Raw genomic sequence first — 24,938 nt, forward strand, 5'->3', positions numbered from 1 at the left:
GAAAAAGTTGATGAGGGTGATAATTTTTAGTAAAAAAGAAAACGCTGGCAGTATTTAATCAGCGTTTTCATGCCATAACAACGTGAGCTAATCTAGAGTTAACGTAAGTGAGGTGACATAGTTAAAGGGTAATTCCAGTGTAAAATGGATTTGGGATATGTTTTGTATGATAACGAGTTGAAACGTTCGTTATGGAGCACAAAAAACGCATATAGACGCTTTCTTCAGTTGGCTGTTTTTAGCCGATTCTATCAAAAACGCTATAAACTTGGAACGATGGGGGCACTGGTTATGGTAAAAACTAAATCGCTATCTTAAACTACTTAAAGCGAACACAGAGGTTGCGTGTTGCTGACGGATGTCACAATCTATGTGTTCGTCAATTTACCTATCGAGTCTTAAAAACAAAATGGCGTCGACGGGTATTCTACTGATGGTATCGTGTGTATAAAATGTCATTTTTAATAAACAATCTGTACAATTACAAAGTTCTCAATGCCTCGTTTTATATGTTAAGACCCTTATACTACCAAAGAAGTGTCGGGCTACTTTTTATTTGCGTTACTGTAAAAAAGAAAGTTGCTATATGTCAAAGAATTTGACAGAATCTGAGAATCTGAGCAGTTTTCACTTGGCCTTAATGTGTTAAATGGTTGAACTGCCCATTCAAGGCCCTGATATACTGTACTTCCAACTGAATTTTAATTTGCTTGGTTGCAAAGGCTGTGGAACATCTGCCGAATACTACAGAAAATGCCAACTTTTCATCGGATTGCTCCGGACTCGCCATTTCTGCTGCTTCATGAAATCTGTTTGGTGTATGCATGTGTGTGTGTGTGTGGCGGGTTTCCTGGCTTGTGTGTAAAAACACTGGCTCCAATCATTAACCCACCCGGTCTCCTCACTAGCAGTTTGTGTTTGGAGCCAGGGGTGCGTTCAGATTACACAGTTTATTCAATAAATTCATAGTAACACACCGCATTTAACGTAGAGTAGCGGTAACGGCGTTGTAACGATGGAAACAGTAATTAGTTAGATAAACGTCGAAACAACGAAAAAATAACGTTGTTACCTAACGCCGTTCTTTTAAACAGCGTTATTACAAACACTACTAGACTAATACTATGGGAAACAGACCACTATTTCGGGAGCACTTATGAGCTAGAGGCTAGCCAAAATGTGTTTAATCCTTTCCTCTGGGATGAAATACTCACTGGTATCATGAGTTTAACTGAGGTTAAACTGTTACAAAAGGTTGGTGCTTTTCTGACAATAAACCAGCAGACTGTTCAGAAATATACGATGTGTTGGATTGATAGATAAATAGATAGATTAATCCCCAACCAGAATAAATGTAGGATCTTCACCGGGTCACCCTAAAATGCATCAGAATGCAGGAAATCACATCTACGATATTCAAAATCTGGGGGCTGAGCCCCCCCAAAAGTCAGAACCTAGAGTCGCCCCTACCCCACTCCATTCCTGACTAAAGTTTAGCCTCAACTGTGTTTTTCTAATCTACTTGGGAGTTCAGGCTTATTTCAATTCGCTGCAGGTGATTCGGTGTGGGAACACGAGGGGTGGGCGGTTGAAACAACATGTTTAAGAGCTATCCAGAATTATTAGAGGACTCTATCAAAGCTATCTCAATAAACTAGGCTGCTCTGGGAAGCCGGCCAAAGCGTCCCTATAAAACAACAGGCACTTAAACAACTCCCAGCCAATAACATCTGTGGTCATAGCGCCGCTATCAGCCATCCTCAAACCAGCAATCTTCCTGCACGTGTCAGCCCTGCACTTTTGTGCAGAGCTGCAACGTGCAGGGCTGCAAAAGTAACCTCTCCATCTTTTCAACCCTTTTCGACACAATGCGGGCCTTCTGCAGAGGAGACGGACATGGCTTTCACCGATCCAGACGCATAATAAACTCAGAATCTGTGTGTGGTCTCAGACTTTGACAAAAGCTGTCTTTCTCCTCGCCTACAGCTCCCACATTCAATGTCACACCGGTCTGAGGTAAGGCGACCTGCAGGGCTGTTTCTGTGGCTGATATGGATGGATGTGCTAGATTGGCACAGGGCTGCTGCTACAGGTGAATAGGCTGACAACAAAGCACTCCCTCCCCGTGGAGTTTACCAGCGAGCAGTGTTAGCACCAGTGGTTTAACTAGTGTGTGGTCGTGCATCATGTTCCCCGCATACTCTGGCCGCAGAGTGCCAGCTCTTAAATCAGCTCTTCTCCCACTGGCACGACGCCCAATGTCCTGTCCTTGTACATATTACTGGAAATTCATAAGACAAACTGAAATTTATTAGAACACACCGACTGTGAGGGTGACCACCACAGAACTCCCTATTGGTCCGGCATCATAGCAGGATAATACAACTCTGAAATATGCGAGAGCTGTAATGTGTCTCCATAAATTAACGCCTAATATATCTGGCATGGAAGACGTGGAAATAAGCAGAGCAGAAAATGTATACGTTGGAGCCAGGCCCAGGCTCCAAAGGCCCAAACACAATACCCTGGGTGGTAGACGGAGCCTCTTTCCAGCTCAAACCACGGTGCTGCTGCCACCTAGCGGCGGGTGTCACTGTGGAGGGAGGTGGGGGGGGGGGTGCGAAGGGCCACACTGTGCAGCAGTTTGCGCCGTTGTCGGCGAGGGGTGCTAGGCTAGGGAGAGGGTGGGTGGGGGGACTGTTCACCCCCTCTAAAGTGAGAGTGGAGAGCACTACTAGCAATAGCAGCCAGAGTGGGGAGGAGCGTAGGCGGCCAGCGGAGGTTGCTCGTGCCATTCGTCGACTCGGGTGGCTCAGAGCAGGAGATGTCCACGGTGGAAACTCAACGCAGCTGCCAATCCGCCAGACCGATTAGAAACGGTGCAAGTTTTGATGACCTTCTGTTGAGTGATCTATTGGAAGGTTGACGGATTGACTGCTGAAGAGACCGCTGAAGAGTGGATTCTCTTGAATCGTAGACAACCTCTTTTTTTTGGACTAAAAGCAGCACCCCCATACATGGAGGCTGTCATAGCGACTCACGTCAAGAAAACTTGAATTGAGCAAGCGAGTAATCCGGGGATAACGATTATATTAACGTTATTCAGGAACTTCTCATGCCATGGGCTGTTAAATCGTAGCGTCCTCGTTTGCGGTTGGACCCATTTTTTTTGATCGAGCAGAGGGGATTGTAGGGAAGTCGCCTGAAACACGCCAACAAAGAGCGTTAAAGAGCAGAACCCAGAGAGTTGGGACTCCACACCACTCGGACCTAACGGGATGATGCGGCTCAGTGGCTACCAAAGGATTTCATAGCTCAGTATTGAACCCAGCGTTGAAGATTTACCCCACAGACGCCCACAGGTGGATCACCAGTGAACTCGTCCTCAACGGGGATTTGCTTGGTTTTAACCCAAAAGAAAAAAGTTATGACTGTGCTCCCCTAACATTGATTAGTTTATACTTCTACAAGTCACAGTAATAACCACAAGGACTTGGTTTACTGACCCTCCTGATTTGACCACTACAAGAAGGATTTGAACTATAGATGGTGACAAGAGCCTGGTCAGTGGGTGCACTGCCCTTCCCGAGCAGCTCTCTCTCCAGGTCAACCCAGATAGTAGGTCTTCTGTCGGTCTGGTAGCATCTCCCTGACGGTATGGATCCGACCACCAAGAAACTGGCGCTGCTGGGATTGGTCCTGCTTGAATGCGTTCTGCTCATTTTTGGAGAAGAAGGTGAGTTTTAGTTACCATATATATGATGTATGTATGTATGCATGTGTGTGTGTGTGTGTATATATATATATATATATATATATATATATGATGTCCTAAACTAGCTAATTTTCTGTCGTAATTGGGTTGATTTACCCTTATTTCTGACTCAGTGTTTAAAAACACACACTCTTTGCTGCAATTACCAGACCAGACGGCCTATTTGCATTCCCATTGTGCAGACTTTTATTTTTGTCCTTGGTATAAAAGTGTTCGAGTCAAAGATGTTGGCAGCCACACGTGATCACGTGGTCTCCTGCACTAAAAAGGAGTACTATTTGGTTTTATTGTTGACTCGGGCACACACACAAGAGGCTCGCACTGTTACATGCAGTAGTGCAGCATCGGTTGATGTTTAAAAGGCCCAAGAGGCGCGTGGCTTGCGTGTCTTCAAAGCTAATTAAGTTCCTAAATCAGTTTTAAAAGCGCTGCGCACGCAGAATGATGGCGTTGTATCCGAGGCTAGTGCTAGTTTTCCAGAGATGGTGGTGACATTTATTGAGTGTTTGAATATATAATGGTTTCATCCGAAAAACAATGATGATCAGCATTTTTCTTTTTATATATGAATCAGTTTGTCAAAAGAGATGAGTACCAAGAATGGCCAAATCGAATCTCTAAGGATCCAACAATGTGGTCGTGACAACTGAAACCCTGTCAGATGTCTTTTTATGATGATGGGTTTATGTAGGCGACTCTGGCATAAACTCAACAGCGAAGTGAAATAATGCTGTGAAAGCTGTAGCCAGTGGAGGAATGCTGGGGTTTGGGGGGATAATGCTAGGGTGTTGATACTGTGGGTTTAATTATTGACATGCAGTAGTAAGCCACAGGTAATCCTCTTGGCGAAAACGAGTTGCTCAACGCCGACGTGTCAAACTCGATCACTCAAAAGACCACTTTTTAATAAACAAGAATTCAAACGCTGAGCCAGATGTTTATTATCTTTTTAATTGGGTAAAGCCCAAGCGGCGCTCCAGCTCTTCTTTTGAAATTGTAATCTGTTAGCCTGAGCAACGTGTGATGGATTAAATATGGTGTTTATTTTGGTTGATGGTCATGTTGTTGTGCAGTTAAAGCTCCTTTTGGAATTTCCCCTCCAGAACTATTCAACTACTCTGTAAACTATGCTGGGCGGATGTTTGTCTATAGGTTGTAGTGTAGCGGATAAAACGACGTCATTCTATTGTAATGTCGTTTTTTTTGGTCGCCTAGACATCACGGTCGCCTATTATTGGCTCAAAGTGCCCGATGCCCATGCATGGTGCTCACGGTTGGTCGTAGAATAGCATTAATCCAATTAATCCTTACACTCCTCCCTCCTACCCACAAACACACCCAAATCATTGCTTATTAAATAATCCGGTATGAATAGTGCCAACTGTATAACCTGTTGTGGAAATACTGGTGTGTGTGTGTGTGTGTGTGTGTGTGTGTGTGTTTCGATTAACACCGTGGAAAGACTTGGATATTCTGCTAAAACTCTCGCTCTCCCCTTTGTAAGTCTCCCTCTATCTGTCTCTCGGTGGCCCTCTTCTGAAGCTCACTGTCTTTCTCTCTCTCTTCTGTATCTCTCGCTCTCTTCGCTCTCTCTCCCTCCCCCTGGCTCTGCTAAGCTCTCTCTATCTTTAAACCTGAGCCACTTTGTGAATGCAGGAGACAATGTGTTTCATAGTGTGGATCCAGGATGCCTCATTTGGGCCCCGGAGCCGCTCTTTCACACATGTAGCCTTTTTATCCCTCCTCTCTCCTCACCCCTCTCTCCTTGATGTTTGGGTTCTGCGGTGCTGTCTCGCCCCAGCTCACTGGCTCCCCTGCCGTGAAAGTGTGGATCGGTGCCCAGAAATCCCTTTAAACGGAACCGATATTTATAAGAAAGGGATTTGCATTTAAAGCAACCCTCTCCCCCCCCCCTCTCTCTCTCGCTGAAATCCCTCACCCCTTCATCCCCTGCTTCTCAATCCCTGATTAGCTTGCTCGAAAGTTAAACAGGCATCTGAGGGAACAAGTGCTTTCTATCACTCTCCCTCCCTCCCCCCCTCCCTCTGTCTCTCTTCCTAGCTCCCTTTCTGTCTCTCTCCCTCCCCACTGCTATCGCTTTCATCGACTCTCTTTCTAACCCTGTTTCATAGCCTCGTTCTATGTCTTAGATTTTTTTCCCTGTCTTTTTTTTTTTAAACTTTTTTTCTCACCCTCTCCCTCTATCTATCTATCCATCCATCCATCTATCTCTTTCTCTGTCATTGAAATGCTTGTGGTTTTGCAGGGGCAGAATCGTTCTCTTTTCCCTCTCTCTCTCCTACCCTTAACTTTCCCTCTTGCTCTCTCTCTCATGGAACGTTTGCGTGTGGCTTGCGGTTTCACAGGGACACAATAGTTCTCTCTCTCTCTCTCTCGTTCTGACTGTATTTCTCTCTGTCGTGGAAGGGTTGCATGCGGTTTTGCAGGGATGTAATACAGCTCTCTCTCCCAATGTCTCTATCTCTCTCTCTTGTGGAGGGAGTTGCCTGTGGCCTGTGGTTCTCCAGGGCTAAGATGGTTTAAGCTAATAAGACAACACACCTCCAGCACTTACATCCGTGTCAGAGACAGAACCGAGCTTCCCAGCCAGGATTGTAGCATGCTCTCCTTCCCAATTTCCTGCACAAACATACATGCAGAGACACATGCACACACACACGCATGCACACACACACACACACACACACACACTATTCCTCTTCTTTCTGGGGACTTTGTGTATCCTCTACTACACATAGACACACAAACACACAGTCCCAAATAAGGAGGGGAGGTGTTTGTGTGTGTGTGTGTGTGTGTGTGTGTGTGAAGGGACGGTAGAGGGACACAATGGGGACAGGCTGCAGTGGAGAGGGAATGAGGCCACCGCATAGCAGCCATGAGCCTCTGAAAACTGCACTCTGGGTACTGTGTGTGTGTGTGTGTGTGTGTTTGTGTGTGTGTGTGTAAGGAAAGGCAGATAGTAAGATGAACATAAGTCGATGAACTCGACAGTCAAAGTAAGGACAGAGGAAGACAAGGAAAGGGAGGGAAAGGCAGGGAGGTGGAGATGAAGAGTGAGAGGAATGGAGGGGGAGAGAGAGACATGCAGAAAGAATATGTTTTTATGCGGATGTAATGTTTGCACATGGTGGGAGATGTGGGTTATGTATTTTCTGTGTGTGTGGGGTATGTGTGTGTGTGTGTCTGTAGTCGTAGGAAACCACCGCTGATATGTGGTTCGGTTCGAAGTTCAATTGGCAGGCTTTCCTGCTGGTTGGACTTTAATGATAGCTTCGAAGCGCTGTGGTTGTTGCAGGGTTTTAATATGAGCCGCCGTCAGAGGACATAAACAATAATACGGGAGTGCATGAAATACGTATTGCTGCGTTCAAAAGGATCTTGAACCTCGTAATGAATAATGGAAAAGGGCGTTGTGGTTCATTGGAGAGGAGACAGTTTAGGATCAGGGGTCTGTTGCTCTGTGCAGTGGACAAACACAGGCCCATGTATGTGTGGATGTGTCATGTTTGATGAGGATGAAAAGGGAGTCTTTAATCTGGAGGAAATGCTCTGATTCATGCACTTACATAGACTGTGAGTGGGTGTGGAAGTCTGTGCGCGTGTGTGTGTGTATGTGCTCAGTTGCGCCATTAGTATTTACTTGTTGTTTGATCTATTTATTCATAAACAACGTATTTCCAGCATACATTTACATAGAAATGACTCAACATTTATAACCACCATGAGCCTTGCTAGTTTCTAACTGCCCTACTTCTGGCATTCTGTGTTGCATGTTCAATCCAACATGCCAGCAGGGCGACATCTAAAACACCAGACTAACATTCCAGCCCCGTTGCTACAGCTCTCTGTGTGCACAGGGCTTACGTGTTCACACTGGCTTTAAAGGAGAAGTGTTATGGTCCAAAAGTGGGTCATTTACGGACCGACCCTAGGCACTGCAGACGGCCCTGCTGTGATGTGTTAGGTGAACGGCACATCATCCAAGCTCCTGTCTGTAGGCCTTTCTCTGCCTGTTGTCGTGGTCGGTGTTGTTGTTGCTGTGCGAATGTGCGATGATTCATGTGTCCTTCGGTGTCTGTGCGGCTAGACTCGTGACAGGAGTCGTCTTGGGGTGTTGCGTCCGTCTGTCTCGTGAGTAGATACGTGCTGCTCAAACGTCGGAGACACCATCCTGCATTTACGGACACATCAATTATAGCGATCTATCATTATTAACACCAAGCTTGGTAATAAGCGTAAAGTCGCGTCTTCTTCTCCGACACATTCATCTTTATATAAGCATGTGTCATTGTGGATCGTGCGGTGGGCATGTCCCCTGGGCGTGGCTGTCAACGTGTCACGTGTTGGACGTCTCAGACCCAGGGATTTGTCCCGGTGACACCGAGCCAACCACACGGCGGGCTGAGAGTCCTCTGGCGCCTCTTCCCTTTTAGAAGTGTCAAACCTGGTAGATGGTTTATTTAGCGGCGGTCTGCATCGATAGCTCCAAGCTGTCAGGCCTCCCCGCGCTGCTTAGTCAGATGGTTGCTCCCCACAACAGATACATCCTGCGTCCCGTCTGCCTCGCTAAGGCCCTTTGATACAAAAGCTAACTTCTGAGTAAAGAAAGCGATGTCTCCCCCGCCCCCCCCCCCCGCCCCCCCCCCCCCCCCCACCTCTCCTTCTCTTCTTTCCCGAGCTCATTTAAAATGTCTGTTTTTGTGCACCTCATGAAACATTCTACCCCAGAGTAAGAAGGTTTGGTGTGTGGGGGGATTTCAGAACACAAGACTCTCCAAAAAGAAAGGCGGAATGAGGGCATCTAATACATATTCATCTCGACGGTCCTCACAGCTTCTAATTGGCTGTTGAAGCAGTTGAGACGCACTCTTGCTTCTGTGCTATTTTAACTCGGCGCGTCGGTCGGATGCTTTTCAGTTAAAGTCAACGAGTTTGAGTGTTTGATATTAAAGCGTCACATAAAACACACAGTTATCTGGATAATGACATTTTCATGCCACGACAGGGGTTAGCGTCGCTGTGTCGCACAAAGGGACGGTGGCGAAGCAATTACGCTATTAATGCTAATTGCAATAACGCTGCTTGCTATTTATTTAGCCCTTGCTTTTATTCAAAGATACCTTCGTTGACTACGAATGGGATCGCATGGAGCAGGAAGTGGTGAGGCGTCTCACTACCCAGCATGCTTAGAGCCAACTGCTAATACTGCTTACATGACTACAACCACCACTAGCATACCTATGTTAAAGATTTAGGATTACCGATACACTGACATACTATGTCTACCACACACACACACAAACACACATTCCACGCTTTTGTGTGCTCTCCCCAGACCCTGTCCTTGGAGGTGCACACCACAGATAAGACACTAATCCGCTGCGTGATGAATCGGGCCTGTCGGCTGTCGGTCCGTCGCGCCGCAGAAATCGAAAGACAAGATAAACACAGCGAGAAACCACAGTAGCAAAGGGACGGGTGGATAGTTTAGTGTTGCTGTCGTCCTCCTCCTCCTCATGCACCACCACCACCAGCACCACCACCACCAGCACCACCACCAGCACCAGCACCACCAGCAGCACCCCAGCGAATTCTAAATCCTTACCCGCCCAGAGGGCTTGGAGGCTGGGGTCGGCTCACCGCACAGGTGAGCCGACCCCAGCCTCCGAGCCCTCTGGGCGGGGTGGGATAACGGAGAGGTGCCCCTGGTCATGGGGGATGTATGGGGGTTAAGTAAAGGATAACCGTATCTCTTGTGGGGGGACGTAACCGCAGATATGGGGAAGGGGGTTGCACAGGTGCATGCTATTACACATTCAGTCTTCCATTTATTATCTATATTTTTTGTTGCACACAATTGAAAAAAATTGCCAGACACATAACGAGATGCACGCATAAATCATGGACATAGAGAGAAGGGAAAGCGAGGAAAAATTAATTGAGTACTGTAAGAAAAAATTGGTTGAATGCAGATTATCTACGCATGTTCCTGGTCTGTTCTGTATGCATGTATGCAGGCTTGTTCCATAAATGATGGTTCCACGTATGTTCTTCCTGTGCTCCAGCTCCTAGTTTCTATGCTGCTCTTGTTCTACGGTTTTGAAGCTAATAGGTGTTGTATCGTACTGATGGCGCTTGGTTGGTACAGGCTAGTCAGGTTTCACCGCGTGAAAGACGTGACCCGACGGTAATTAAGCTAACATAAATCGCCGGGGTGAGGGGGAAATTATTAAATTACCTCCATATTTCACGCACCTTGGCATATGGTGGTTTATAAATGAGTTTTTTCTCCCTAATATCCCTACAGAGCCTTGGGGTATTATCATTTACTAAAGTTAATAAATAATAGTTTCTCCCAAAAAAATGACTATCCAAGCCTCAATCTTGGAAGTCCTGTGTTTACAAAAACACGCCAATGTTCTCAAATGAATGATGTAGCAACCACGACATGGAAATAAAATTATCTCCCCTTTAATGAAAGCAAAACCATTATCTTACCTAATGAGCATATTTCTTCTGCTTTAGAAATATGTAAAAATTATCACTATTTCAAAGCCCGCCTGAACAAAAAGTAACAGAGCATCTAATATGTTGGCTAGGCTGTGTCCTACAATTTTGGAATGTGTCCGGGTTAGATTAGATTAGGTTAGTTATGATATGTCACCGTGACACCGACAGCTGTGGTACAGATGTTCACCCACCAGAGATTTTGTTAATGTAGCCCAGAAGTACGCACTGCAGGGAACGTACTGCACACTTCCCTCCAAGTGTGTGTTCTGAAGTCAGGGAATAGCTATTACGTTTTATTGTGTATGTATAATAAACTGGTGCTAAGATTTACCATTGGGGATATTTGTAAATTTCCCAAATGCATACTTCTGTATAATCCCATTTTATTTGATGCATATAATGTGACAAAGCCATGTCAAGCCCGACTTACCCCTGGAATAGGTTTTCATCTCGTGTTTATTTTGTTCTTTATTCTTCGCACTCAGATGTCTTTTTGAAGGTTGCGATTTGTTGCAAAACAAAGGTAACCCCCATAGACCTTCCAACTTCCCTGCATTTTTTATTGCTATTTTGTATTAGTGTTATTATTCATTTCTGAAGAGATAAAGAGAACGCCGCGGCCGTCATTAGCATTTTTTTAAGAGGGCTGAACTCACTTCATAACACATTGGTATTCATCAGCGCGTTTCAAAGAACATTTTCAATTTGGGATTCAAACAACATTCTCAGCGCGGGTTGCTTCCTGTCAACAATCGGTCCCACCTCTTCGTCACGGCTCTGGAGATAATCTATTTCCTCTCTCGTGGACGTGGTCGCCTGGCGTCGACGCAAGCGGCGTTCTGTAATTCTGTTGATTAAAAACGGGGACATGGCCGTTCCACTGTCCTAATGCGGGACGCACATTGCTTGTTGTGTGCCGGTATTAAGAAGCGAGGGTAAAACTCATTACGTCTAGCGAGTGATATAATGTAGCATAACAGTGGATGCTTCATCCTCCATTAACCTTAGTTTCCGATGCAAGCGGGTTAGGCCATTTATACCGACTTGATTCAATTATGTATTCGTTATCCCCCGCTTGACTAATGCGCCCATCTCACCTGCTGCTCTCCTAAAATGAATCGGAGGGAGCTGCCAGATTTAGAGCCAGGCGTTGTCGTTCCCCTGACCTTGGGAAGAGCACCTTATGTATTGTGCACTTCTCCGAAAAATATCAAGTTTAAAAACTGATTGGGATTCTGAACCGTGTTGAACGATTTCGCACAGAACCGTCCAAGGGCACCAACATGAGGAGTGTTTGTGTGTGTGTAGCCCCTCATCCTTTTCTTCAGAATGACTGCCTTGTCGTTTGTTTCCCAGGAAACAAGTTACGGTAGATAAATAAAACTATCAAGGTCATCACACCCACTCTCTAGCCGGGGGAAGTTATGACTCCGAAGAGTGGGGTTATGCTGCTCTCCAGTCGGCCTGTCAAACTGTTTGGTGCAGTACTTTGCGGCCTCTTTGTGCTCACATTTACAATTCCGATGGTTCTGGCCTCCCTTAAGTGAGTCACTTGTCACTTGTGTGAAAGAGTCTGATGCCCAACGACTCAATGTAAGGAAGTAAGCAGCAGGACGGGGGCCGGGCACCGGCTAAACGCAACACAATAAAGCGGTAGCCACCGTGGAGGTGTGAAGCGCTGCACATCGTTCTCCACTCTGTCTCCGTGTTTGGCTAACTCACAGACCCCGCTAACGTCTCCAGTTCCCGTTCCGCCCTAACTGAGAGACTTCCTGCTGTCATAAAGCACCCGGGACATAAAAAAAACCCTATTGATATGCAAGCTTTACAGAAGAAGAAGAAGAAGAAGAAGAAAAAGCACATCAACACCTTTGCTCCCCCCCCCCCCCCCCCCCCCCGCCCCTTTCCTCACCTCCCTCCACTCCATCCAGTCACACCTTCCATTAATGGCTCACCTGTATCCACAGAGGTGGTGGGGGCCGCTCCTGGTCTCAGATCAGAGGACACAGTGGGGGGAGGGGGGCTGCTCTCGCTTTGCTGGCTGTGATGAATGATGTGTGTCAGGAGAAGCCAGACGAACCCCACACACAACGACCCCAGTATACACACAAGCATTGCACACAGTGACTCACGTACACACACATACACACACACGGACACACACGCACACTCACACAGTAGCAATCACACAAAAGCACCCACACAGTAACAATCACACAAAAACACTCAAACAGTAACAACCAAACAAACACAGACACAGATCCCAACCCCCCAGCATGTACATCCTCACACGTAATCACATTCGCAAATCACACACACACACACACCCACACACCCACCCACACACATACACACACACACATACACTGACATGTACGAACACACACACACCCACACACCGGGAGACGAGAAGGAGAAGGGCACCACAGGAAGCGCAGGCCTATATTTTTACCAGCCACACAGACACAACTTTGTGTCAGAGACACCAAACAGCAGGGAGTGCATTGTGTTTGGAGCCTCCGAGCACTCATGGCTCACGTTCCACACACACAATGGATGACCCACGGAAATGAGTTCAAAGCTGGCGAGCAGAGATGCGCCACAATGCCACAATGACCATCTCCTCAAATTATTATATTCTCCCCGCAGTGATGAATAAAATTATCGTCTCACTGTGTTGGTTATCCTATGACATTGGGATACTGACCTGTTAAAAAATGTATTGGATTTATTATTGTGTTGCTTGCTAGCTTGCTATTGGTCTTTTTGCGCTGTATATCGGTTTTGATTTGGGTTTTATATTGGGTTGCTTGCTAGCTTGCAACGTGGCTTTTTGAACTGTGCGTGTTATGCTCAGTTTGTTTATTGTATCGCTAGCTAGTTTGCGATGCAGCGTATTGGGCTGTGTGTTTATATATTTGTGATCGTGTTGCTAGCTAGCTGTGTGGCGCTGCGTTGGGTTGATTACAGGGGGAAACCGGGGGACTCATTAACGTCTGAATGGAGATACTGTGATTGCTTTGTTGTTCTTTTTGTTTGTCATTGGAAATTACAACCTAACAGGCAAATGGAGTAAACAAACACAAACGTTTACACGTGCAGGCCTTTAGCGAGATGTAGCCGCGCTGTGAAGCGGTGAATTCCTACCTACCGCTGATGCGGCTTGACACTCGATAGCAGAAATATTATGGTGATAGTGTTTTGACCTTAACTAATGGTAACCAGGTGTGTTTTGTGAGGCTATTTTCAAAAGAGAACATCAGTGCTTGTACATCGCGACCTCCCATCGCAACGACCGCCTCCATTTGGAAGCATAGGAGAATTGGACGGCTAGTTAATATGTGTGTGTAATATGTTATTTCGGTTGATTAAATGTATACTGACATCAGGACAATGTCATTATTGGGATGCATTGCTGTGTTTGAATCCGCCACAGAGTTTCTCATGCGAGAAGTGGGATATTATGGTATATTTCCTGATTTATTGATATAGGATTCGACAGTTGTACAACTCTCTCGAATCCTTGCCCCAAAAAAATCCCATTATGCATTCTGATGTAAGGCCTACCAGCCCTGTAGCCTTTTCTGCCGGAAAGTGTCACCTTTCCTGCCTCCTGGTAAAACCCCGGCCTTGTTCTCATCCGTCTTCCACCTCTTTGTCCTATTTCTCAGATTCCTGAGCCCCCAGGCTCCTCTGTTAGCCTCTTCTCTCTAGGTGAAAAGGGGGTAATTGGTACTTGATTTTTTTTTTCTTTAATTAAAATGGTTTTTAATTGTGGCTGATGCTAGACATACAATTTCGTTCTATCGCACCCCAGAGTCCATAAAGAGAGAGATGGAATCGAGTGAGAGAATATTGAGAACATGGAAAGTCACAAAGACAGACGTTAGCACACGGTTGGAAAGGGTTGTTCAAATCGGGTCAGTATTATTCGGTATCTGTCAGATCTGAGGTTCGGTGATGTGAAATCAAAGCCCTGTTGCAGCATAGGCAAGAATCCATCCGCCTCAATTTGAAGGACAGGATTGAAATACTATTTTGTCCTCTGTGAGTTTAAGGGTTTTCACATTTATTGCAAATTTATTTAACCATAATCTGCAGCCAAGACAGGGAGAGGGATGTGTGTAACTTAAAAGAGCAACGTTTCTTTGCCATGATTTCTTGCCACTCCGAAGCCAGATTTTTCAATTTTTAAAGGTGTTGTTTTGGATAAGAAAACTGGTTAGGAATAGGGTGCTGTTTCTATTATTAAGGCTTCTTAAGAACAAGCTGAACTTTTCGCTGTTTCAAGCTGAATCTGTACCTGCAAGTAAAGAGCTGTGATGGTGTGAGGGCTAACAGACTAGGTAACATCTCAATGGACTCCTGTAGGATTTTAGTTGGGACAGGCTGTGCTGATCAGTTTGTAGACTTCAAATATTTTACCAAGCTGTCCCAGAAAATTGCCCATAATGCGAGACACACAGGAATTCATCTGAGTTGCGGTGCAGACGCTGAAGATATTTTAGAGGGAAATGGGGTTCAAATTGGTAAAATAATCTGAGTTTTTTAATGTACAGATGGAACTGTTTCTAAAAGGAACATTCTCAACTCACAGGAGGTTAAAAGAGCCGATTTATTACTGCAGTATTAAACAGGACCCTGGAGTGGTGGCTGAGTTCAGATGTATAATGTTTGAGAGATATTGTGCACTTTACTTTATTGGGCCGCTTTGCAGTATGACTGAAACCCAAGTCTAAAGATCCATGGGAATATCAAAGGAGACCTAAAGTCTGTCTTTCTTCCACTCTTCTCCACGCGGCTTTTTCCAGTTTCCTCTAAGCATGTGTGTGTGTGTGTGTGTGCGTGTGCGTGTGTGCGTGTGTGTGCGCATTTCGTCAGGGGGCTGGGTCTGCCTGGTTTGGCTTTAGGGTGAAAATAGGAGTGAAGAACGGACAAGCAAGAGAGATTAAAGAGATTCAATACATCCTCAGTGGTTTGACCCAAGACAGGACTCGATAGAGCAGGTGCTGAGGCCCTGGGTGTGAGACGGGCAGAACCGGCCGCTGGGAGAACAGGTCATACAGAGGCAACATGGACAGTGTGTTCTGCACCAACCGCTGGGAGAATAGGTCATAAGGAGGCATCATGGACAGTTTGTTCTGGGGAGGAGGAGGTACGGTGTCAGTTGGAAGTAGAACTCACGACGATTAGTTTTGATGTGTGTTTGTCACAACGACATTTGTCGTGTCGTTTTTATGATGATTTTGGGGATTTTATGTAAGACGTTGGCTTTAATGTTATTTTATGTTTACAAAGTTACAAATGTGCAACATGTATATTATATGAACTATATTAAGTATAAGTATGTCCACTGTGTGTTTAAATTAGAGAAATATATATAGTTCTAGGGTATCGTTTTCGATAGCAGCTTAAGCGTGTCTGCGAACCACGTAGAAAACGAGAATTTAACGGATTTGAAAAAATCGTCTAATGGAAACACTCCTCTTCTTATGCAGTCACCCTCTTAGACATTTTTCCATGTTGAAAAGGAATAAAACCTGCGCGTTGGTCCCCGTCTGTGACTCAGACGGGGGTTCTGGTATCTCGTGACCCGAGGTAATGAAGATAAACGTGCTACGCTGGGACGACTCGCAGAAGCCCTGCTCCACAGATCTGCTTCCAACCCAAAAAGCAGAACTTGGCCGGCGAAGCGGCCTCCAGAACCGACTCCCAGATTATTTTATTTATCATAGTCACGTGCACATCATACATGCATGTGGTTGGGCGTAATGCGTTGCCCCGGGCCACTCGGCTTGAACTCAATTACAGTTTCCATCCGCGCTGCGCTCCCTCCTGGCTCCTCCGCCTGGCTCGCATGCCAACAACAAGTCCTTCTGCCGGGTGGATAAGGACTATTGTGCTGTAATCACCCTGCATGTGTTGGTTTGGGGTGTCAAATCGGGCCCAAAGACGCCTTTCGCCATTGTCTTTACGTCACTATTTATCTGGGGTCATTTATTTTCCAGTGGTGGCAGAATGTGGGTGGATGAATGTGAGAGGAAATGCTGGCTCTGTGGCAGGCTGGGGGCACAGGGAGAGAAAGGCCCAGCATGCATCTGGTTGGATGGAAATACTCATGTGGTCACTCCCTCATAGTTTCTCCCTCTCCCTGTTTCATCGAGTCACTATCATCTAGTCACTCTCTCATGCAGTTTACATGATTTCACCCCCTCATGCATTCACCCTCTGAGCGGTGTAACCATCTCGGGCATACACCCTTTCATGCATTACCCTCTCATGGAGTCACCCTTTCATGTAATCACCCTCTCATGTAGTCACCCTCTCATGGAGTCACCCTCTCATGGAGTCATCCTCTCATGGAGTCACCCTTTCATGGAGTCACCCTTTCATGGAGACACCCTTTCATGTAGTCACCCTCTCATGGAGACACCCTTTCATGCAGTCACCCTCTCACGGATTTGCCTTCCCAGGCAGTCACCCTCCCATGCAGCCATCCTCCCATGCAGTCACCCTCTCTGCGGAGCACCAAGCCTCATTTAGCGTAATTATAGAGTGATGGTAAACAGTGATTACTATTCTTGGGTGGCGGGGAGTTTTCCTTGGGCTGCTAAGAACCAGCTCATGCAGCCACGGCAGGTGTGTGGAGGGTGGGAAGAGAGGAAGAGAGCGACGAAGTGAGCCAACTAGAGGCTTAAATGATCACCGGCGAGGTAGGTCTCTCACTTATGGAAGATGTGCTTCAGTGGTAAATCACAGAGCAGGTAAATTACAGCTCAGCTCTGCTTTTGGGGGCATATAAAAAACCTGGGTATGAAGTGTGTTGGCCATGCACCTGGCTCTTATTTTGAAGCCCCTCGTGTTGCTCTCTTTGAGGGCGATGGTGTGTTGCGGTTCTCTTTGCCCTTGTTCATTTATCACAAGCGACAACGAACGGTGAATTAGGCCGATACGGGGGCTGAGAGGGGGAGGAGGCGGGTGGCGGGGGTCAAGGCCGGGGAAGGGTTGGATCCCGGGTAAAAATGGGTTCTGAACTGAAGGGGTTCCACCTTGTGGTGACAGCCCCGTGCCCTTGAGCTGCTTCCCGGGGTCGGAGCAAAGTCTTCCGCAAAGAAAAACTAAAGAAAGTCTAACAGGCGAGTTGCAGAGGAGACTCTGGCCTGCATTACAGAAGAAGACCTGGTGCTCAGCTAACGCAACCCCTTCACTCAACTGTAAACACGTCAGCTTGTAGCTCGGTTCGAGTCGGGCTCCTCGGGGACACATCCTGTCCAGAGATCTAGGGGAGGGCCGTCCAACATGTCCTACAACATGATCTCCACAGCAGAACTGCCCGTCTGTGGTTAACAAAGTACCGTCTTATCATCTGCATTTTGTCGCCTGAATCCAACGCAGAATTAATAATAGACGTATTGTAGGATTGCCTCGTTGTTCCGAGTTAAGTCTCCCTTAAGCCTTACCTGTCAACCATTGTCCTTCACTGCTTCTTTGTTTTGTATTTGGTATTACTCTAGGGAGACGTGTCTGTTTCTGCCCTCTGCAGTCATAACACACAGGCGGGGTTTTGCGGTGGTGGCGTGCTGTTTGTACAGCCCTAAAGAGTTAAAAGGGAGAAGAGAGGCCATAACAAAAATCCATTTGATGTAAACCCCAAACGGCGCAATAAAGTGTTTGTCGAGCATGCCGACACAGTTTCTCCATGAGGTTGTTTTTCTCAGAGTTTTCCCTCTTTAGTCCGTTTGCCATGAGGCCGTCTGTTCGTCACGACCTGTACTTTGTCGACGTCCAGGAAAATCTCCAGTAATGGCTGTCGGTCAGCGTGGCGACTGATCTTGTGCTTCAGACGCCCGGAGCTAATGATTGTTCAGAAGGTCAAGATAGCATTGCCCTGAGCGAGATACAAGCCCTCCAGTAGACAAGGGCTGTTGTTTTTTTTTTATAGCTTGCCTGTGACGTTTTGCATTGTTTCAAAAATATGTATCGCCCGTGTGCATGGAACCATCCAGAATCCTGATGAGAAGAACGGCAGCTGCTGATAGTGAGCTGTCCGCCTGCCCTTTAAAAGATTACACACAAAATCAATTCAGTTGCAATCACGGCTCATGTCAGAGCGAGAGCTTAAACGCTTATTTTGTTGTCTCAGTGTGTGGGTGTTTGTGTTTGTGTGTGTATGTGTTTGTGTGTGTATGTGTGTTTGTGTGTCTGTGTTGGTTTGTGTGTGTACATGAGTGTCAACAAAAGAGACACGCCGGCACACACGTGCCCGTACACGCATGCGTACACGCATGCATGTGCGCGTCCTTGTGTGAGCAAGTGTGGCATTTATTGTTGATTAGCTTGTTAGATTTTCTTTCCTTCTTGTTCCCAAGACAGTAGGACTGAGGCTGTACGTAGATGTATGTATGTCATTGTATACATATTTACAAATAGGTTCAGACCTGACACATCACTTATTTGTGTATCCGTACTGTGCAACTATTATACTATGTGTACATTCTACAAACGTATGTATTTGTAGACTCTTCATGACAATCTGAAACTATGAATGTATTTGGATGGATACTATTTGTACATCTGATTCTGAATGTATTTGTATACACTTCATGCATACCTTAAACTATGTGTGTATTTGTACACACTTGGCCATATGTATACCTAATGCTGTGTGTGTGTGTGTGTGTATATGGACATACAATGTGTAAACGTAATACTTTGTGTGTGTGTGTGTATTTGTACACACTATGCGTATACCTGATACTATGTGTGTGTGTCTCACAGAGATTCTGATGAACACGAAGGCAGAAACGTCAGACCTCCGATGGACCATTTACCCGCGCACCAAACCTGAGGTATGTGCACGAATCCCTGGTGCATACTGGCTGTGCTACTTAGGGTCGATGAGCAAGGCACCTGACCCCTAACCCCTCCAATGTAGTGGTTGTTGTGTGTGTGTATGTGGGAGAGAGAATGTGTGGGTGTGTATGTGCATGTGTGAACTTGTAGTTGTGTGTGTGTGTGTGTGTGTGTGTGTGTGTGTGTGTGTGTGAGAGAGTGTGCACATGTGGGTGCGTTCCTGCATGTTTGGATGTGGGCTGGGGAATGTGTGTGTTCCTGCATGTGTGGGTCTGGAAGTGTATGAGTGTGTTTCATATGAAGGCTAACATTGAGGGGACGACCCGGCCGGTGGGGGAGTAAGGACGCATCACATTAAACCTGCCACAGCCCACATCCGCCTCCCCCAATTACGTTGTGAGTTATGCGACGGAAAACACTTTGATAATCCCCCCAAAGCGTCCCGGCAGACATTTAATAATGCCACTTTTTTTTCGCCAGCCGTTCTCCTCAAAGGGCTAATTTGGTATTCTCAGCAGGGTGTCCCAGTGTGTGACTTTAACTAAAATGTCAAACAGAACCGGAAAAGACCAGCGACAAACTTTCCTGTTTCACCCGACGTCAACTGTCGGGTGTTGTGGGTGCGAGCAGCGCGTCACGCCTCAAACACGCCTCAGTGTTTGAGGCGTGACGCGGAGCTGTGCTACGAGGCTCCCGTCGCTGCTCAGGGGTAGCTAGCTGCGCCGTCACGTCCCTACTTTTAGCAGAAAATGAAGAGTGACGGTTTTCTTATTAAATTAAAGCCCTGTGATTTTAGCGGCCACATTACTTATAAATGCCACTTTTCCGCTTGTTTATTTAAAGGCTCTCTGGGCGGCGGTCAGGTTTGTTAAAAGATATTTGAAGAGACGACTCATACGACCGTTGTGTGTCCAGTGGTCGTTTCTTCTTGTGGAAACTGGGAATGTGTACTCCCAGTAAAAAAACACATCTGGGAATCGCTTTACAACCCGGGTTTAAATATGAACCGGAGTCACATTTCCTCCCGCCTCCAGAGGCTTCAGCCCTGATGAGTTCTTTATTCGCTGAAATATGAAATTGCAATCAATAGTATCGTGTGAATTACCAAAACTCATCAATAATGCCTGTTGATGAATGGAATGCTTCAGTTTGGCTATTCGCTGGCGTCAGTTGTTCGCGATTGACGGTCAGCCTCTCTGTTGCTCTTCTGCGATGGGCCACAGGTCCATCGGTTGTAAATGTAGCGTCGGTTCTGGTTTGGTCAGTGGTCCATCCGTCATTGGCTCTCTCGTGACTTGACAAAGGGACTGCGTTCAGCGTTCAGCGTGTTCAATGTTGTGATCGGCCGTACCCCCCCCCCCCCCCCCCCCCCAGTGGGAGGAGCTGAGCGGCCTGGACGAGGAGAACAACAGCGTGCGGACCTACGAGATCTGCCAGGTGGACAGCGCGTCCAGCCACTGGCTGCGCAGCGGGCTGATCCTGCGGCGGGGCGCGTCCCAGGCCTACGTGGAGCTGACCTTCACCATGATGGAGTGCTCCTCGCACACCACCCACCACCGCAGCTGCAAGGAGACCTTCAACCTCTACTACTACCAGGCCGACTCCAACGAGGCCACGGACACGCACCCGCCATGGATGGAGAACCCCTACACCAAGGTACGCGGTCGCACATTGTGGTACGCGGTCGGCCCCGCCCCGGATGGGAAGAGAACCCTCTTATATTGTCACCTAATCAAGACCTTAGAATATGACTATTAATTTGAATATGACTATTAATATATTAGATGAGTATATTAATTAATTGAGTATCTTACTATTTATTTTAAGTAACTGGTGAGAGTAACTTCTACTGCATTTCCCCTCGAGTGATTTATAAAGTGCTTGGTTGGCCTACTTACTTACACTTAGGTACAATTTTGTATTTACCCAGCTCTTTGGATGGGATTACAACCGCTTTGTTTTGAGCTTTTGCATGTCGTCGCTTCATTTATATCCTGAGAAGTTTTAGCATCATCATTATCATCCATCATCACCGAGAGTTTCCCCCTCCGGGATTTTGAAAAGTATCTTATTTCTTATCTTAGTTATGAGCAGGTCTCTCTGGAGTCTAGAGCCGGCCGTACTGCCCCCACTTTCCCCCCTCTCTGTTTAAAACCTTACAACTTAGTCATAACACACACACACACACACACACACACACACACACACACACACACCCCCCCATTGTTTCCCGTCGTGGTCCTAATCTCCGGCGGTGGATCCTGGGCTGACCATGCGCTCGCTGTCCTTCCTCCTCTAGGTGGACACGGTGGCCGCCGACTTCCTGCTGCGGAAGGGCGGGGAGCAGAAGTTCAACGTGAAGACGCTGCGCCTGGGGCCCCTCTCCATGCAGGGCTTCTACCTGGCCTTCCAGGCGCAGGGGGCCTGCATGGCGCTGCTGTCGGTGCGCGTCTTCTTCAAGAAGTGCCCGTCCATGGTCAGCGCGCTCTCCTCCTTCCCCGAGACGGTGCCGCGCACCCTGGTGCAGGAGGCCCAGGGCGCGTGTGTGGCCGACGCCGCCCAGCAGGGCCGGCCGCGGCCCCCCAAGCTCTTCTGCGGCGAGGACGGCCAGTGGGTGGGGCAGCCCACCACCTCCTGCGCCTGCCTGCCCGGGTTCGAGGCGGCAGAGGGGAGCACCGTCTGCCACAGTGAGTGAGGGGCGAGAGACATAGGGACGGACGGAGGGAGGGGGAGAGAGAGAGAGAGGGATGCACACACCCACACACACACACACACACACACAACGTCTCGGGGGGGTCATAGATTGATTGAGATTGTGTGCAGCCCTCAGTGATGTAATCGTCTCCCGTCTCTCTTAATGATGATACATTTATAAATGTTATTTATCCACTCTTTTCTACACACTCGGAGACAAGGCCATAAAATATGGGACAAAAAAACAAACATCCATCAATTACAAAGTCCCATCAAAACATTTGATGGCGTGGAGAGATAGACGTTACACGCGATCAAACAAATCACAGTGGGTTAAGACCTCCTTGTAGTGTTGTCATCATCACCCATCCATCTTGATAGAGGTGAACTTTATAAACCCCGTGGGATTCAACGTCTCCACCTGGGAAACCGCCATCGCAGGCGGGAGAGCTGGTTCTTTTCCAGTTCATTTTTGGTGGGGAGCCACACATGACTACACACACACACACACACACACACACACACACACACACACACACACACACACACACACACACACACACACACACACACACACACACACACACACATATACACGCACACACACACACACACACACACACACACACACACACACACACACACACACACACACACACACACACACACACACACACACATACTTGGATGTTAATACAGCCACACCCGCCAGGCACTCAGAGCCGAGGGACTCCACAGAGAAACAATGGAGGGCTTGGGGGGGGGGCCTTCCAGTACAGGAGGAAACACGAAACCAAAGGAAGTTAATGAGGCGAGGGACCGGCCCGGGCCTCCGAGGGGTACGGAAAGGGATCAGGTTAGGGTCAGAGGTCAAGATCCAGCCGGGGGGGGGAGGGGCAGCTGGGGTTCAAATCCTGAGGGGATTTTATGAGTTGTTGTTGTTGTTTTTTTTTCTAAGCAACGTGCTTAACGGCAGGTGGGAGGAGAGGGAGAGGGTAGGTAGAGCGGGCCAGCGATGTGGAGACGGTAAACAGGTTTATGACGTGGGGAACATCAAAGCAGAGCGGGAAATAAAGAGAGAGAGAGATGGAGTGAGAGAGGGAGCGGCGAGGGAGGAGGCTCTGAGGAATTGGGGAGTTTAATTAGCGCTCATTTTTAGAAAAGAGACAGAATTAAAATGAAAAAAAACAACAACTGCTCAATCCGACTTGGAGAAAGTTATTGTGTGTGTTGTCGAGGTGGTGGGGGTCGGACCTGACACGGGTGTCACATATGGTGTGCGTGTTCCACATGTGGTTCTGCTGCTGGAGAACATTCTAGTGCAGTTTGGAGTGACCTTAAGCTTAAAGGAACCGTGAAGGAAGAATTCAAGAGTACGGAATGGTAGAAAAACACAACACGCTAGGTTATATTGATAAATAACACATTTTTTTCTTTATTTTTTTATGTCTACGTTGATTTCAGTGTCTGTTACCCCTTTTATCTCAGTATTTCGTTAGATCTTCCAAGAAAGCAGTGTTATATAAGCGTGATGTAGACAGCCAAGTCCTTTGAAGAACATGTCAATCTATATATAATGGCTCTGAGACGGTCGGAAGTGTGTGTAGTCATGTGTGTAACGTGTCGTGTGTGTGTGTGTGTAGCGGGTGGGTATTGCTCCCATGAGTCATCATAACAAGAGGATAAGAAAGTGATTACGTTTTGATTTAAAAGGTGTACAAATTCCCCCAGCTGCTCAGACCGAAGGCATCAGGCATGCAATTTGAACGGTTGAAGAGTGAATATCAACAACGTCCACAAAACCCAAAACGTGTCCCTGCCGTTGCCCACAATGTTATTTTCTGTGCAGGCTTACAAGAGGATGAATTTAAATATTCGCACAGGTCAATAGAACAAGTAAGCGTTCAATACCAGAAGCAAATAACAGAAGCAAATAAGGAACACAGAAGATTGAAATACTCTTTGGGGCCGACGAGTCGATTACAAAGGAATATTGCTCTTGGTGTCTGGGGGCCTGCGGGGGCCCTCTTTTGATCACAGGGTCCGGCCCCACTCCCGGAGTCTTTCAATCCCAGGCGGGACTAGAGAGCAATCGGTCTGCCAAACGGCCCCCGGCAGAGAAGAGAGGAAGGAATCAACAGGCCCCGTGGCTCTGGATGTCTCCTGGTGCGCCGCCGGTTCCCCGCGGGCCCCTGAGAACCTCTTGTGTGGAACGGCGTGCGTGGCGTCGCCACAGCGAGAGTGTTCTGCCTGTCAGTCAACGTCCGTCACCGTGATGGACATCGGGTTGTCATTGGCTTTATCAGCCACAGCCAGCCGACAGGGGGGTGGTCAGACCCGATAGGACGGAAACACCAGACCCCAACACACGCCACCGTGGCCAATTGTGTTACGCTTTTGATTTCGGAGTGCGGCAGTGAGTTTTGAATCGGAATCTGTATTTTGAAACGATCAATACAATAACGGATTGTTTGGACGTCAAACTGGTTTGATCAATGTGACGCATTTAACATTGATTTCAAAGTAGAACGTAGGGGAAATTATATTTTCTCAATGCCGAACGTCCTGCTGGGCCCGATTTTACAGGGGAGGCATTCGAAACCGCTGCGTTTTGTTATAAAACTTGAAGATAAACCCACACATTTCCAGAAACGAGACGTTTGGAGTGCATTCATCAAAGTGAGGGCTGAAGTGTTTGCCGGTTTTGTTTGCTGTTTGGCAAGCGGGGTACTGCAGATAAGCCGCGCACCAGTACATCTAGCTTAAGAGAAGAGAGAGGGGGGGGGGGAGAGAGAGAAGACAGGTGTCATTCTGATGCTAAAGGGATTGCAGGCCAGACATTCTTCAGCTGGTATCGAGTCAAAGGAGCGAGATGAAAAGCAGTGCTGAGATTCTCCTGGGAGTGACTGGGGATGCAGAGGTTGCAGAGGTGGTGAGGCGAGGGGGGAAGGGAAGGGGAGGGGGGAGGGGGCGCTCTCAAAAGGCTTAAAAGGCCTTGAATTCACTCTGCCGGTGCCCCCACACCCAACACCCCCTAACCCTTCACGCTCAGAAGTGTTGGGAAGGCAGTGGTCCTCGAGAG

At 47.3% G+C, this 24,938-nt stretch overlaps 1 protein-coding gene across 1 annotated transcript in view; it reads left to right on the plus strand.

The window, feature by feature from the left end:
• Positions 1 to 2,826: 2,826 nt before the first annotated feature.
• Positions 2,827 to 24,938, plus strand: part of LOC307077427 (ephrin type-B receptor 4a-like) — a 45,403-nt gene continuing 23,291 nt past the window's right edge. The window contains exons 1-4 of the mRNA XM_079738851.1: positions 2,827 to 3,736; positions 19,088 to 19,158; positions 20,537 to 20,818; positions 21,462 to 21,849. Coding sequence (XP_079594977.1) covers positions 3,658 to 3,736; positions 19,088 to 19,158; positions 20,537 to 20,818; positions 21,462 to 21,849 — 820 coding nt within the window. The 5' untranslated portion in view covers positions 2,827 to 3,657. The remainder of the gene's footprint in view (positions 3,737 to 19,087; positions 19,159 to 20,536; positions 20,819 to 21,461; positions 21,850 to 24,938) is intronic.

The sequence above is a fragment of the Pollachius pollachius genome (assembly GCF_949987615.1).
Source record: "Pollachius pollachius genome assembly, chromosome: 6".
NCBI lineage: Eukaryota > Metazoa > Chordata > Actinopteri > Gadiformes > Gadidae > Pollachius > Pollachius pollachius.